General features: G+C 36.6%; 1 protein-coding gene across 2 annotated transcripts in view; it reads left to right on the top strand.

The window, feature by feature from the left end:
* The window catches only part of mical1 (microtubule associated monooxygenase, calponin and LIM domain containing 1), a 36,573-nt gene that overhangs the window by 6,886 nt on the left and 16,301 nt on the right, over positions 1-13,386 (top strand). For both annotated transcript variants that reach the window (XM_082145527.1, XM_082145526.1), the window contains exons 2-12: positions 6,976-7,270; positions 7,369-7,576; positions 8,175-8,282; positions 8,455-8,550; positions 9,093-9,248; positions 9,443-9,543; positions 10,264-10,521; positions 11,917-12,032; positions 12,224-12,350; positions 12,475-12,556; positions 13,168-13,315. In XM_082145527.1, coding sequence (XP_082001653.1) covers positions 7,010-7,270; positions 7,369-7,576; positions 8,175-8,282; positions 8,455-8,550; positions 9,093-9,248; positions 9,443-9,543; positions 10,264-10,521; positions 11,917-12,032; positions 12,224-12,350; positions 12,475-12,556; positions 13,168-13,315 — 1,661 coding nt within the window. In that variant the 5' untranslated portion in view covers positions 6,976-7,009. The remainder of the gene's footprint in view (positions 1-6,975; positions 7,271-7,368; positions 7,577-8,174; positions 8,283-8,454; positions 8,551-9,092; positions 9,249-9,442; positions 9,544-10,263; positions 10,522-11,916; positions 12,033-12,223; positions 12,351-12,474; positions 12,557-13,167; positions 13,316-13,386) is intronic.

Below are 13,386 nucleotides of genomic sequence, written 5' to 3'. Positions count from 1 at the left end.
CGCCAACGGGTTTCGAAACTTTCGCCTCTGACGCGCGTAAATTTTGCTTCAAACTTTTGTTTTTACGCGCGTCAATTTCGCTCTTGACACGCGAATTAACACAAAGTGGTCAAGCGTCAAACTAGACGCGGCAGGCGCGAATTTGACGCGCTATTCGCGTCCGGTGTGAACGCAGCATTAGTGTTTTAAAAATAGCAATTTTGATGCTATCATAGTAGTGCCCCAAGCACTCCCATGCAAAAGGCAATTTGACCGAAAACGAAAATACGGTCAATCTTAAAGGGGTCATATAATGTCATTTTTGTACAAGCTAATATGGTTCTTTAGGGTCTAAATTAAAAGTTTGTAATATACTTTAATTAAAAATTCTCATTAGTATTGTAAGAAAACACTAATTTTACCTGGTCAAAAACAGCTCTGTTTTCAGCACGCCGTTTAAGTGCATGTGTCTTTAAATGATTATGAGCTTTGCTCACCCCGCCCCTCTGTTCTGTGCGGACACCGTTTGTAATAATAACACAATAACCATAACGCGTTGTTCATTATAAACGTGGGATTATGAATTATATTGAGAACGTCATACATAGAAAACATGCCGTAATGTACCCTGAGTGTAAAAATAGCCGCATTCATCATGAAGCGTGCAAGCGATTTGCAAAGATTAATATAAAGATTAATATAAAGGTCAATAAAACGTTACACTCACTTCTTCTCCTGGAGGCGCAGCAGGAACACGAATAGTTGGTACCGATCCTTTTTTCAGGAGCAGCTTCTTAGAAAATAACCAGCTTTACTGATCCTCGTTTGTAAAGCAGTCTGGTGAAATGATTCGCGCAAACATGAAAGCATTGACGTTGATCGTGGGGAATATTCCCTTCGAAAACAAACTCAGCCACTGCGTCTTCAGCGGTTCGTATTTAGGAACATCCACATGACTGCTGTGTTCGTTATTACACCCAAGAACAGAACACCACAATCGCTTAGACGCCATTCTGCTCAGTGTTCCAGCTATCAACAATGACGCGCCGGTCGTCACGTGCTATGATTGACAGCTCGCTCACGAGGGCGGGTCTGTGTTGAAAAGCTGCTGTCAATCAACCATCGTGGGAGGGGCGTCGATCTTGTGACGTCACAAAATCGAACAGCTTGATTTGAGATGGGAGGAAACATATAAGAAGATTTTAAAAAAAAAAAACTGGATGGATTTTTATCATTTTATGATGGTTGTGTACAGGCACTGCCAACACACATTTCAGTACAATCAACTTGTAAAAGTGCATACGTACCATTATATGACCCCTTTGAAAGTGGCGTTTCCATTCTAATTATGCTTTTACACGAATGCTTGACTCGGGTCGATTAACAAAAAGAGGTTCAATTTTGGCGAGAGTTACCCTTTAAACTGGGTTTAAATATTTAAAGGTAAGCAGTAGCACATTGTTGAGTTTATGCTTCTAGAATATATGCTTCTAGAGATTCTGTGGTTCTAGATTAGTAATTTAAGATGGTAAATTTAAATAAAATGCTTTCACTTTTCAGATGTGATGAACTCAAAGTGACTTTTCTTGTTTAACTAGCCTTGTGTTTTGCACTCATCCTAACACAAGTGAAGTATTCATTGTACGCAATTGAATCAAAGTGAAAGAATGTCAAAAATTATCGTAGGCCTCTTTTTGTGCTTTGTAAGAATCTCCATGTGATCTGGAGAGTTTTTAATAACACAGACGCTTTGCATTCATCTAGAGATGCAGGTGACACTGAGTGATGTCTTAAAAATAGTCAGTGAGTAAATGTGGGTTGCTAAATCTATATTTGCACACACAGAAAGTCACATGAAACACTTAGCAATGTATTCCACCCTGTTTATGTGTTCAGCCTGGAGCCCAGTGACTTGCAATGCAATATTGCTGGTGTGGTGACAAATCAGGTCTCTCTAAGCCCGGGACACACCAAACCCGACGCCAAAGAACTAGCGCTGATGAAAGCCGACTGTTGTCGTCTCGCTTCGCCTGCGTCGGGGAAAAAGCTGGTCTTAAACACACCGAGAGAACTACAGCCGACTGTCAGCTAGACTGTGCGTTCTGCGCCTGCGTGTAAATGAGACAACTGTCTATTTCTGCAGAAATGTTCATCTATATTCGTCATTCTGAGAGGGAAACCGACGCTGCAGGCTGCAGATACTCAAACCATAAACAAAGCGGTGTGTGCTCATCGTTTTGAATATCAATACTGCTAAACAACACTTTCTTTATTCCACTCCGCTCATATTGATATTGAAATATTCGCCAAGGAACACTCATGTAAGATGACATAACATTAGAACAGCCTTCTATCTGTACTGTTTTGACTTCTTTTCTCACTGTTTTGCTATTATTCTCGTGCACAATCAGCCAATCAGACGGCCCGACGCCGATTCGGCCGGAAAAAAGCCGACGAGGACCAACTTCAGCCGACGGTGCGGAACACACTGAGAAAACGTAGTCGGCCGACAGTCGGCTTGGTGTGTCCCGGGCTTTAGGACCCCAACCAATCCCATTGACTGACTCAAATTACTTTTAATAGGTACTCTCTTTAGCGCCTGATTACAATTCCTACAAAATCATGTTATGATAAATGCTGTTTTAACTATGTTAAAATTACCATTAATATCTTCATTATAGGCTAGTTAGTATATGTACTAGCATAGATAGCCGATTAGCCTTAATGTATTCAAAATAATTTTTAATGTAATTAATTACCTGTTAAAATAAGTGTTAAATGTCTTTAATGTTTTTTAATTATGTGCAGTTATTCACTTAATATGCAATTATTATTATTTAATAATAATAATAATTTAAAATTAATTAATAACAGTTTATCAAGTGAAAGAAATTACGTTCAATTTGTTATATTATGCACTATATAGTAAGCTATATATTATTTAATATCATTCGTATGTACTTAGTACAATACAATCAACTGATAGTTGGTAGAGACCTGATTTCCTGATTTCGAGGGAGAACCCGGTTTGTCATGACATCGTTAGAGCTGTAAAACTGGCAGAAAAACTAAATTCAAATTATTTACTTACCGTATACATTGCTAATATTCAATTGTTTTTCTTTTTATTTATAAGGCCTCATTTCAGTTAGGGGAAAAAAATCCTTTTATTAATACACTGCATTAAACTGTTTATTCAAAGCAATGAAATAACTGTTAAAAAAAGTGCATAACGTTTAAACTAAAGTTTATAAATCAAATATAATTTCATGAATTGCATAAACAATTATGAGCAAAACCGCATCATGTGTTTATGCATAGTTTAATACAAAGAGTCGACGTGCCGACTCATGAGATGCAGTGAAATGGGGAAAGAAAAGTCTCAAGACATGTTTTGTAAAAGTTGAACTTCTTTTAACTTTACATGTCTTTCTTAACAAGCTGCTCTCTTGTGCAAGACGTGAGTGCAATGGTCAAAGATGCCCTTCTAGCGCTTGTGTACATAGAAAACAATGGAAACGCAGCACAGAAAATGCATTCTGTGTGATCGGCTTGGTTTCGGTTTTAACGTGACCAAGATCTTCTCTGCATTGAGCTTCTCTATTTCTGCAATGTTTTGAATGAACAACTCAGCAGTGCTGCATCTAGTGGGTTAAACTGAAAAGGCTAACAAAAACATTAAAATGCAACAACTCGATACATTATCATCATCGTATCTTGTGCACGGCGCGCCACTGATAAAGCTGATGGACATCTAATATTCGAATGCACCGTTTTTGCATTTGAATGTGGATTTTTATTTTTATTTCGACCAATATACGAAATTTCTAATTTTAATTTGACAGCCCTAAGTAGTTTGTTTGTTGTTAGTGTGACTTAGCCTAAAATCGTTTTGTGACATATTAGGTCATTTGTAACAGCCATTACTGCTATCTCTGTACATGACCTCTGGGTTAACAGAGATTAACTTTTACAATACTTTATTTCCTGTTGAAAGTTGTGGAACTTGTTTCCATGAAACGCATTCAGAGTCAAAGCATAAAAAATGTAGTTTTTTTTATTGTATTGTTCAGGCTCTCATACCTGGAATTGAATCTTTCCATTTTGTTGTAAGTGTATTTTGTTAATAATAGGGGTGTAACAGTGAAAAGTAAAAACATTATTTTTAATATATCTAGTCAGTGACAGAGAGCAAGCATATATTTGTTTATATATATTTTGCTACATATATTTTGCTTCAGAATCATGAATACTTTTATCCTTGTCACTATTGTCCTGTGCATTGGGTTACCAGCACAAAGTCCAAGCCTATTCATTTACACCCACAATGTAATACCAAATTTAGCATTTTAATCAACAGTGCATTTTTTGTTAACTTTTTACCATATGTCTTTGAGTATCGCAATAATATTGTATCGTGAGTTCAGTTTCATGATAATATTGTATCGTGAGTTCAGTTTCATGATAATATTGTATCGTGAGTTCAGTTTCGTGATAATATTGTATCATAAGTTCAGTTTCGTGATAATACTTGACATGAGGATATCGTTATACCCCTAGTTCATAATGTTTGTTATCTTGGGCTTTATAATTGAATACTTGTATGACATTTTATTTATAATGTAATAATAATATTTATAATTTTATATATAATATTATATCACATTATAAATATTATTATTATTATTATTATTATTAGGCCTACATTATAAATAAAATAGTAATAGTTTAAATTTCATAAACATCCATAAACATAATTGTGCCATGAACACTATTCTATTTAAGCCTTTCTTGCTTTTTAATTTGTTTACAAAGTTTGACTTAATTTGTTTTCCATGCACTTATCAGTACTAGTTCCTCTTATACTTCCATATACCAGAACAAGACTTTTATCATTTCTAAAGAAAAAAGGACGCGCTACTTGCCCAAGCAGAACTGCTGTTGGGTTTTGTTGTTGCCAAGGTGTTGTGTGTGGTTGCTAAGGTGTTTTTATGAGTTATTAGGAGTTGTTAAGATGTAATATCTGAAAAAGCATAATTGGGGCACTCAGAATAATGAAAATAAAACCCTATAAGTTTACATTGAAGTAGGGCCCTATCATATCTAGAAACCACAATATCATAGACATTTGAGAATGGGTTAATGTAAAAAGTCTGAGATCCAAGTTCACAATAAATGGAGTTATTGTTTCTCATAAGAAAGAACTGAGCTGAAACAAGTTGTCATGAAGTCAAGTCTTCCTGCAGAAACCTCTGTAGGTTTGTCACAGATTTTCATGCCAGCATATAGTCTTTATTGGCTGCGAACAACGTTTACTTTGACCCTCAAACACTGTAGTTGTAGCTGAGAACTGGAAGAGTTTGGTTCGTGTTGTTCATGTCAAGAAGACGCTGTTTTCTGCGCTGCGACAGCAAATACATTTTCCATGCACTTCCAAAGGATGAGGACTCGTGCTTAAATTGATACGTCAAAACCGACGCCATCGTTACTGTTCGTATCGCTGTGTGTATGAAGTGCTGAGGAAGATCCGGAGCTGAAATTCAGATATGGTAATGAGCGTTTCGTTTCCGACACAAGCTGTAAGTGGTCGACCAATCACAGACTGGGATCACAGACAACAGACTGGGCCGTCTGACCAATCAGAGCAGAGAAGACCAATCACAACAGACTGGGCCATCTGACCAATCAGAGCAGAGAAGACCAATCACAACAGACTGAGCTGTCTGACCAATCAGAACAGAGTAAGCTCTCGGAAAGGAGTTTAGAGAGACTAAATCTTTTACTGAACAGTTTCAGACACTGTGGGTCTGTTTACACCTGGTCACTTCATGCCTTTATGCTGATTGGAAAGCTATCTGATGTATCAAAACGATTCCATTTACACATGCCCACATAAGTGTGTCTCCGCAAAACAGATATAAATCTGATCTTCAATTCCCACGCTATGTGCAGATTTAATGGAGTTCACGTCACCGAAAGCAAAAAATATGAGCTGTATTTTATTGATCATCAGCTAATTTCAAGAATCAAAGAGCGCAATTGGAGAGCGTGGCAACAGCACTGGTAACATCATTTACTTTAATAATGATGATTGTGCGTCCGTGACTTACTTCACTTTCACGATTGTGAGAAAAGAAAAGAGATACTCAGCTTCTCATCTGCGGCGATGCATGTGGCATAGCACTGTCATATCTGGCTATGACATGACATATAGCCTAAAACACGCTTTATTTCTTAGCATTGTTGGGCGTAAAGTTTACATATGTGGTTTTCAACAACAAGATTCCAGTTTCGTCCGCCTCCTGATGTGGTCTGAGGCGATCGGATTTAAATCCGTCTCGAATGCGTTTCGGAGGGCATTTACACCTCTGGGGCCAGTTGCACAAACCTCTAAGACTAGTTTTACAAGACATACATTTTTTTTCTTTAAGACTGTTCATAGCTTTTTTTTAAGTCAACATAAAAAAGTAGATTGGCCTAATTTGATTCCAAAAAGTAAGATTGACTGCCCCTGACTAACTGCTAGTGGGTCATAGAACTTAAGACACTGTCTTAATATCATGGCTGTTGTTGTAACCGGCCCCTGTGTCTTTTCACGATCGGATAGCTATCCGATCAGAGAAAACACATGAAGTGGGCAGGTGTTAACAGGCCCTGTGAGATAAGAGGTGATACTGAATATTATGAGAAAATGAAAGTGTTTTTTGACTTTGGATGCATGCAAGCCTATTGTATGAGATTTAAAAACAAATTAGGAAACTTTGAAATTGCTTAATAGGGGGCACATTAAAAAGGTAATTGCACACGAGCCTGATTTGAGATGTCTTTCATGCTTGTAGCACAAATGGTGCTAGATGAGTTACGCGCCAAAATTAATGTTCAGAGTTGCTTTAAATAGCCTACCCTTTTAGTCAGCCTGTGCATAGTTGAAGTTTTGTAACTCTTTCTGTTTGGATCTTTCTGTAAACTCTCTCGCTCTCTCTCTTGTCTCTGCAGGTCATCTAGCTGGCTCCAGGCCTCTCCCATCACAATGACCAACCAAACAGACTCTGTCAGTCCCAGCCACACTCTGTTTGACCGCTTTGTCCAGGCGCAGACGTGTAAAGAGACACAGCAGAACTTCATCGAGCTCTGTCGCCACCTGGAGGTCGACCCCAGGGACTACAAGCAGTTCTACAGTAAACTCAAGGACAAACTCAACTACTGGAAGGCCAAAGAACTCTGGCAGAAGATCGACAAGAGAGCCGCCCATCCGGACTATGAACAGGGCAAGGCATGTCACCAAAACAAGGTACCATCAATAACCTGAATATTGTCAGATGTTTCCATCTATGAAGTGGTTTAACACTGGGAAAAGAAACCCAATCACTGTCTCTTTCTCTGTGTCAGTGTTTAGTGTTGGGTGCGGGTCCCTGTGGTCTCAGGACAGCGATCGAGTTGGTCCTACTGGGCGCTCAGGTGGTTGTGCTGGAAAAAAGAACCTCTTTCACCAGAAATAATGTCCTGCATCTGTGGCCCTACACCATTAAAGACCTGCAAAACCTCGGTGCAAAGAAATTCTATGGAAGATTCTGCAGCGGATCCATTCATCACATAAGTGAGAATCTATATCTAAGCTACAGGATAGTTTTGTTGAATATTTTTTTGTTTCATCATCAAATGAATTATATTCAACATGACATGTGCTTCCATAATGTAGCCTAACGTATCAAAGTTTGGGGTCGGTATGATTTTTTTAATATGCTTTTGAAAGAAGTCTCTTCTGCTCACCAAGCCTGCATTTATCTGATAAAAAATAGGGTGATATTGTGCAATATTATTACAATTTAAAAATTTAATTTATTCCTGTGATCAAAGCTGAATTTTTAGCATCATTACTTCAGAGTTACATGATCCTTCAGAAATCATTCTTAAATGCTGATTTGCTGCTCAAGAAACATTACTTATTATTATCAATGTCAAAAATGCTTGTGCTGCTTAATATTTTTGTGGAAATTGTGATACGTTTTAGGGTTCTTTGATAAATAGAAAGCATTTATTTGAAATAGAAATCTTTTGTAACATTATAAATCTCTCAACTTTTTATCAGTTGTATGCGCCCTTGCTGAATAAAATTTAATGTTGTTAAATTAGGATCAAAGTGAAACTTTTATTGCTGAAAATGCACATGTAATGAGGTCTGTGCTTCTCTATAGGTATCCGTCAGCTGCAGTTGATTCTGCTGAAGTTGGCCCTGATTTTGGGGGTCGAGGTGCACACAGGCGTGACCTTTGAAGGTCTGCTTGAACCATCAGGATCCACAGGTACAAACCAGCTCTAGTTGTTGTGGAAAGGTCTGCAGTCATGTAGTTGAAAAATAATGTTTGTCCTTTAACTTTTTGCCTTATATCTCCTTTCTTTCTTTCTTTCTTTCTTTCTTTCTTTCTTTCTTTCTTTCTTTCTTTCTTTCTTTCTTTCTTTCTTTCTCTCTCTCAGGATGGAGAGCAGGGGTGTCTCCTAAGTCTCACACAGCTGCAGCTTTTCAGTTTGATGTTTTTATTTCGGCTGGAGGGGGAAGATATGTGCCAGATGGTAACATTGTGCCAAATATAACATTTACACGGATGAGTGGATTTTATCAAATCCACTTTCCCTTTGAAATTAATTTAAATATTGAATTAAATTTAAATTAAATATTTAATAAAATGTTTTTTAAAAAATTGTTGTAAAAGCTCTGCTTATTCAAGTCACTTTTTACTAAATACTTGGAATATTTAATTAAAATTTCATTTCATTTTATAATTTTATTTAATAATACATTTTATTTTATTTGTTTACATTTTTTATTTTGTTGTAAAACCCCTAATGATCCTAATCAATTTATACTAAACACTTGGAATATGGTATTAAATTAAATTCTATTTTATTTTATTATTTTATTTTATTAAATAAATTGTTTATTATTTTATTTTCATTGTTTTGTTTTGTTGTAAAAACCCTCATTATCCAAGTCACAGTTTGTTCTAAATTCTTTAAATATTTTGTTATTATTATTATTTTAAATAAATGTAATTATTTTTTTATTAAATTTTTTTATTGAAACTTTCCTTCTGTTGTTTTCCCCATGTCTTCAGGTTTTAAGATAAAGGAGCTCAGGGGAAAGTTAGCCATCGGTATCACTGCAAACTTTGTTAATCGCCATTCTAAACAAGAGGCTCAGGTGCAGGAGATCAGCGGCGTGGCCCGAATATACAACCAGAAGTTCTTTCAAGCACTTCAGTCAGAGATCGGTACACACACACACACACACACACACACACACACTTTTACCTTATCTCACTGAGAATATTCCATAGACTGTTTTCATTCGTTTTTTACCTTGTGTCATATTTAGCTATCTATTTAGGGCACGTTTGTTTCCAAAATATAGATAAGTAAACCCACACGCCCCTTCATCTGTCCTGTTGTTTGTTGTGTTTTTCAGGCGTTGATCTAGAGAACATTGTCTACTACAAAGATGACACCCACTATTTTGTGATGACTGCAAAAAAAGCGAGCTTGATAAAAAAAGGAGTTATAAAGCAGGTATGATACACAGTGTGACACATGCAATGACTTTGAGAATACTTCATAGAAAAGCTAAACAGAGCCTAGAAAAGAGGCCTTGATTTTATCAGCAGAGGTGTATGGTGACGTTTCAACTTGTTTCCAGCTCACATCTACACTTACAAACACATTTATCAATCCTCACACTGTTGTCCAGCTATTCTTGTCCTCTCCTGTCACTGTATTCTCACAGGAATAGCTGCAGTCAGTTGCTATTTGTGTTCTGATAGAAATGCAAGCTGTATATTGAAGTGCAAATGGAGTACAAATGAAATAATGAAAGACTAAAGGCCCGTTCACACCGAGGACGATAACTACGTATAAAGAAAACGATAAAGATACATTTCTAAAAATCATTCTCAACATTAAAGAATAGCAGAGTTCACACCAAAGCTATAACTACTGTATAATTGATGATATAAGAAATTATATAGAGAAATGATATCGTTGGAATCACTTTCAGAATGATTTTATCCAAATGATGAACAATAAAAACATTGACAGCCAATCAGAATCCATCCTGCTGTAACGAGCTCAAGCATTTAAAGTTACAGACAAGCACGCGCTTAGAATAAACAGAGCGAGATCGTCTGTTGGTGTTGACGCTAAGATAGTTATCTTTATAGTTCTCGTTCTCAATGTGAACGGGCCTTAACATTAAACCCTCCTTGTCTTGATCAAAAGCGTTCTCGTCCTCAGGACTTCTCTGATGTCGAGCAGCTGCTCGCGTCCGCAAACATTAACCAGGAGGCTCTGCAGGAGTACGCATACGATGCCGCCGACTTCTCCACAAATCACATGTTGCCGGACATGGAGTTTGCGAAGAACCACGCGGGCCGCCCTGACGTGGCCGTGTTTGACTTCACCTCCATGCACAGGGCAGAGAACGCGTCTCTGGTGAAGGAGAGGAAAGGGAAGAAACTGCTCATCGGATTGGTGGGAGACTCTCTGGTAGAGGTGTGTTATTACCATAGTGTATGAGTAAACATGATCAGTGTTAAATGTATTATTAATGACAACATTATGACATTTATTGATTGTTACATAGTTTAAAAATGAATTGGCGTCCACAGTGGTATCTGCAGATATTAGCATTTTAATATAGCATTTACATTTATGCATTTGGCAGATGCTTTTATCCAAAGCACTTTACATTGCATTCGAGGTACACATTGTTATCAGTTCTTGCTTTCCCTGGGAATCGAACCCATGACCTTGGCATTGCTAGTGCCATGCTCTACTGTTTGAGCTACAGTACATTTATAAATAATGAAGATTAATAATAATTATTAATTTTAATAATTCAGTGTTATTATTGACATTTAGACTGATAATGAAAGCAATTAACTATCTCGGGACTTATTTTTAAACTGGGGGTTTCAAATGTACTAAAGAGTCTTTGTTTGCACTTTATAATGTTCCATTTACAATGGACTACTTGCACAACTACTTCCTAGTTCTACTTATTACAACTCGGGAGTTTCCCGTAACAGCGTTCAGCACGCCTGCATACACGAGAACGCAGATTATTACTACGTTTTATGGCTGTCAATTGATTAAAACAGTGAATCATGTTCTCTGCGTTAACATGATTTATCTTGAACCTGCTGAAATGTTCCTATTTTCTTTCCAACTGTGAATTCTGAATAATAAATAAATATATTTCCCCACTAACTTGCAACAGTCCAGTGCTCATCTTCTCATTAACGTTGTTTTTCTCTTACTGACCATATTTCATACCGGTTGAGTGTACATTCTTAAATGAATTTGACTGATAAATAGAATTGCTTGTGTGCGCTGGTGCTCTTTTTCTATTCTTTTAAAATATTTGAATGGATGGATGGATGCGCTGGCGTGCCTTAAATAAATGTAATGATGTTAAATATTTAATTAATCTTAAACTGTAACACACACAGCGTCGAGGAGAATGACAGTCAACTACTTGGAATATTAATTACGAATTTTGTGCATAAACATGTAAATTACATACAGTAAAATGATTGACTATGAAAATTGACACCGAATAGTGATTAAAATATTTCATTCAAATAAATAAATGTTCGTACTTCGTACTTATTCATCAGGTCACTAGTTTAGACGAGCACTGTGGTGAAATAATCACGTACGATTAACAGCCGCTGCTTTCTCAGATCGGCTTGGATTGGATCAAAACTTTGTTTCGTTGAGTTTGGTTTAATGTAAGCACTGTTTAAAACAATACAAGTAAAACAGTATAGATTACATAATACTGTCCGTCATATTGGCATTGGCCATCAAACCTTATTAAAGCTATCATAATAGATAGACTAAAATATATTTAGATTTTATTTTAATTTTATTATTTTATTGCAGCCATTTTGGCCTCTTGGCACTGGCATTGCTCGTGGTTTCCTGGCTGCGCTTGACACGGCGTGGATGGTCAGGAATTGGGGAAAAGGTTTGCCACCCCTGCAGGTGATCGCGGAGAGGTACAGAGTTTTTACGCCGTTTATAATGTTACAAAAGATTTCTATTTTAATTCAATCTTCTGTTAAAAACATGAATTCCTTACCATCCCCAAACTTTGAACGGAAGTGAATGTATTTATCAATATCAATATAAAATGCACAAATGATTAAAATAGTGCATTAGTGCATTATGCTGTGAATGTCTTCTACAGGGAGAGCGTGTATCAGTTGCTCTCTCAAACGACTCCAGAGAACACCAGCAAGAAATACATTGCCTACAGCATCGATCCATCCACGCGTTACCCAAACGTCAACCTGTCCTCTATCCAACCCAGACAGGTCCTATACACAAACTTACACGCATGCAAAAGCTGCTTGAACTACCTAGCAATGATTAGTAATTAATGAAAGTGTTTTTATCATCAGAGAGTTTTATTTAAGTCTGTTTGTGTTCAATTTAAAGGTCAAGCGTCTGTATGAAGTAGAGGATGAGAGTAAACCCAACAAACAGTTGAAACCCATCCTAAAATCTAAACCTAGAAAAGGTAAATGCCATACGACACATACTTTAACTTATAAACTTATATATTACTTTATCTTATATATATATATAAACCCTCACATATACATACTTATATATTACTTTATCTTATATACACAAACCCTCATATATACATACTTATATATTACTTTATCTTATATATATATAAACCCTCACATATACATACTTATATATTACTTTATCATATATACACAAACCCTCATATTTACATACTTCTATATTACTTTATCTTATATATATATATAAACCCTCACATATACATACTTATATATTACTTTATCATATATACACAAACCCTCATATATACATATGTATATGTAACTTGTATCACTTTAACTTATAACACACTGAGGGTGTATTTACTATTTTAATTGAGTATATGTTGAAAAAAAGCTATAAAAAATGTTTTCAACAATTCAAAATAACGTAGGATATCATTGTTTTCAATAATATGCATCATCTGTTCATATATGTTAAGATATTAGCGTTATGCATCTGATTACATGTCAAAAATGTGTTTTAGGGTTTCATAACCCGATGAAAATGCACAGAAGCACAGACCTGTGAAGTGATGAACTAAATGTGTGTGTTTAGACTCTATCAGACGTCTGGAGGAACTGCTGTCCTGGTGTCAGAAGAACACAGCGGGGTACGAGCACGTGAAGGTGAAAGATCTGAGCGAGTCCTGGAGGTCCGGCCTGGCTCTCTGCGCTCTCATCCACAGCTTCAGACCTGAACTCATGTAAGATCACCTGACCATCAAGAAACAGAATGGATTTAACATGCAGAGCCCAATTATGTTATGATAAACTG

The sequence above is a fragment of the Leuciscus leuciscus genome, assembly GCF_965113295.1.
Source record: "Leuciscus leuciscus genome assembly, chromosome: 18".
NCBI classification, from domain to species: Eukaryota; Metazoa; Chordata; class Actinopteri; order Cypriniformes; family Leuciscidae; genus Leuciscus; species Leuciscus leuciscus.
This window is presented reverse-complemented; position numbering and strand designations above follow the sequence as displayed.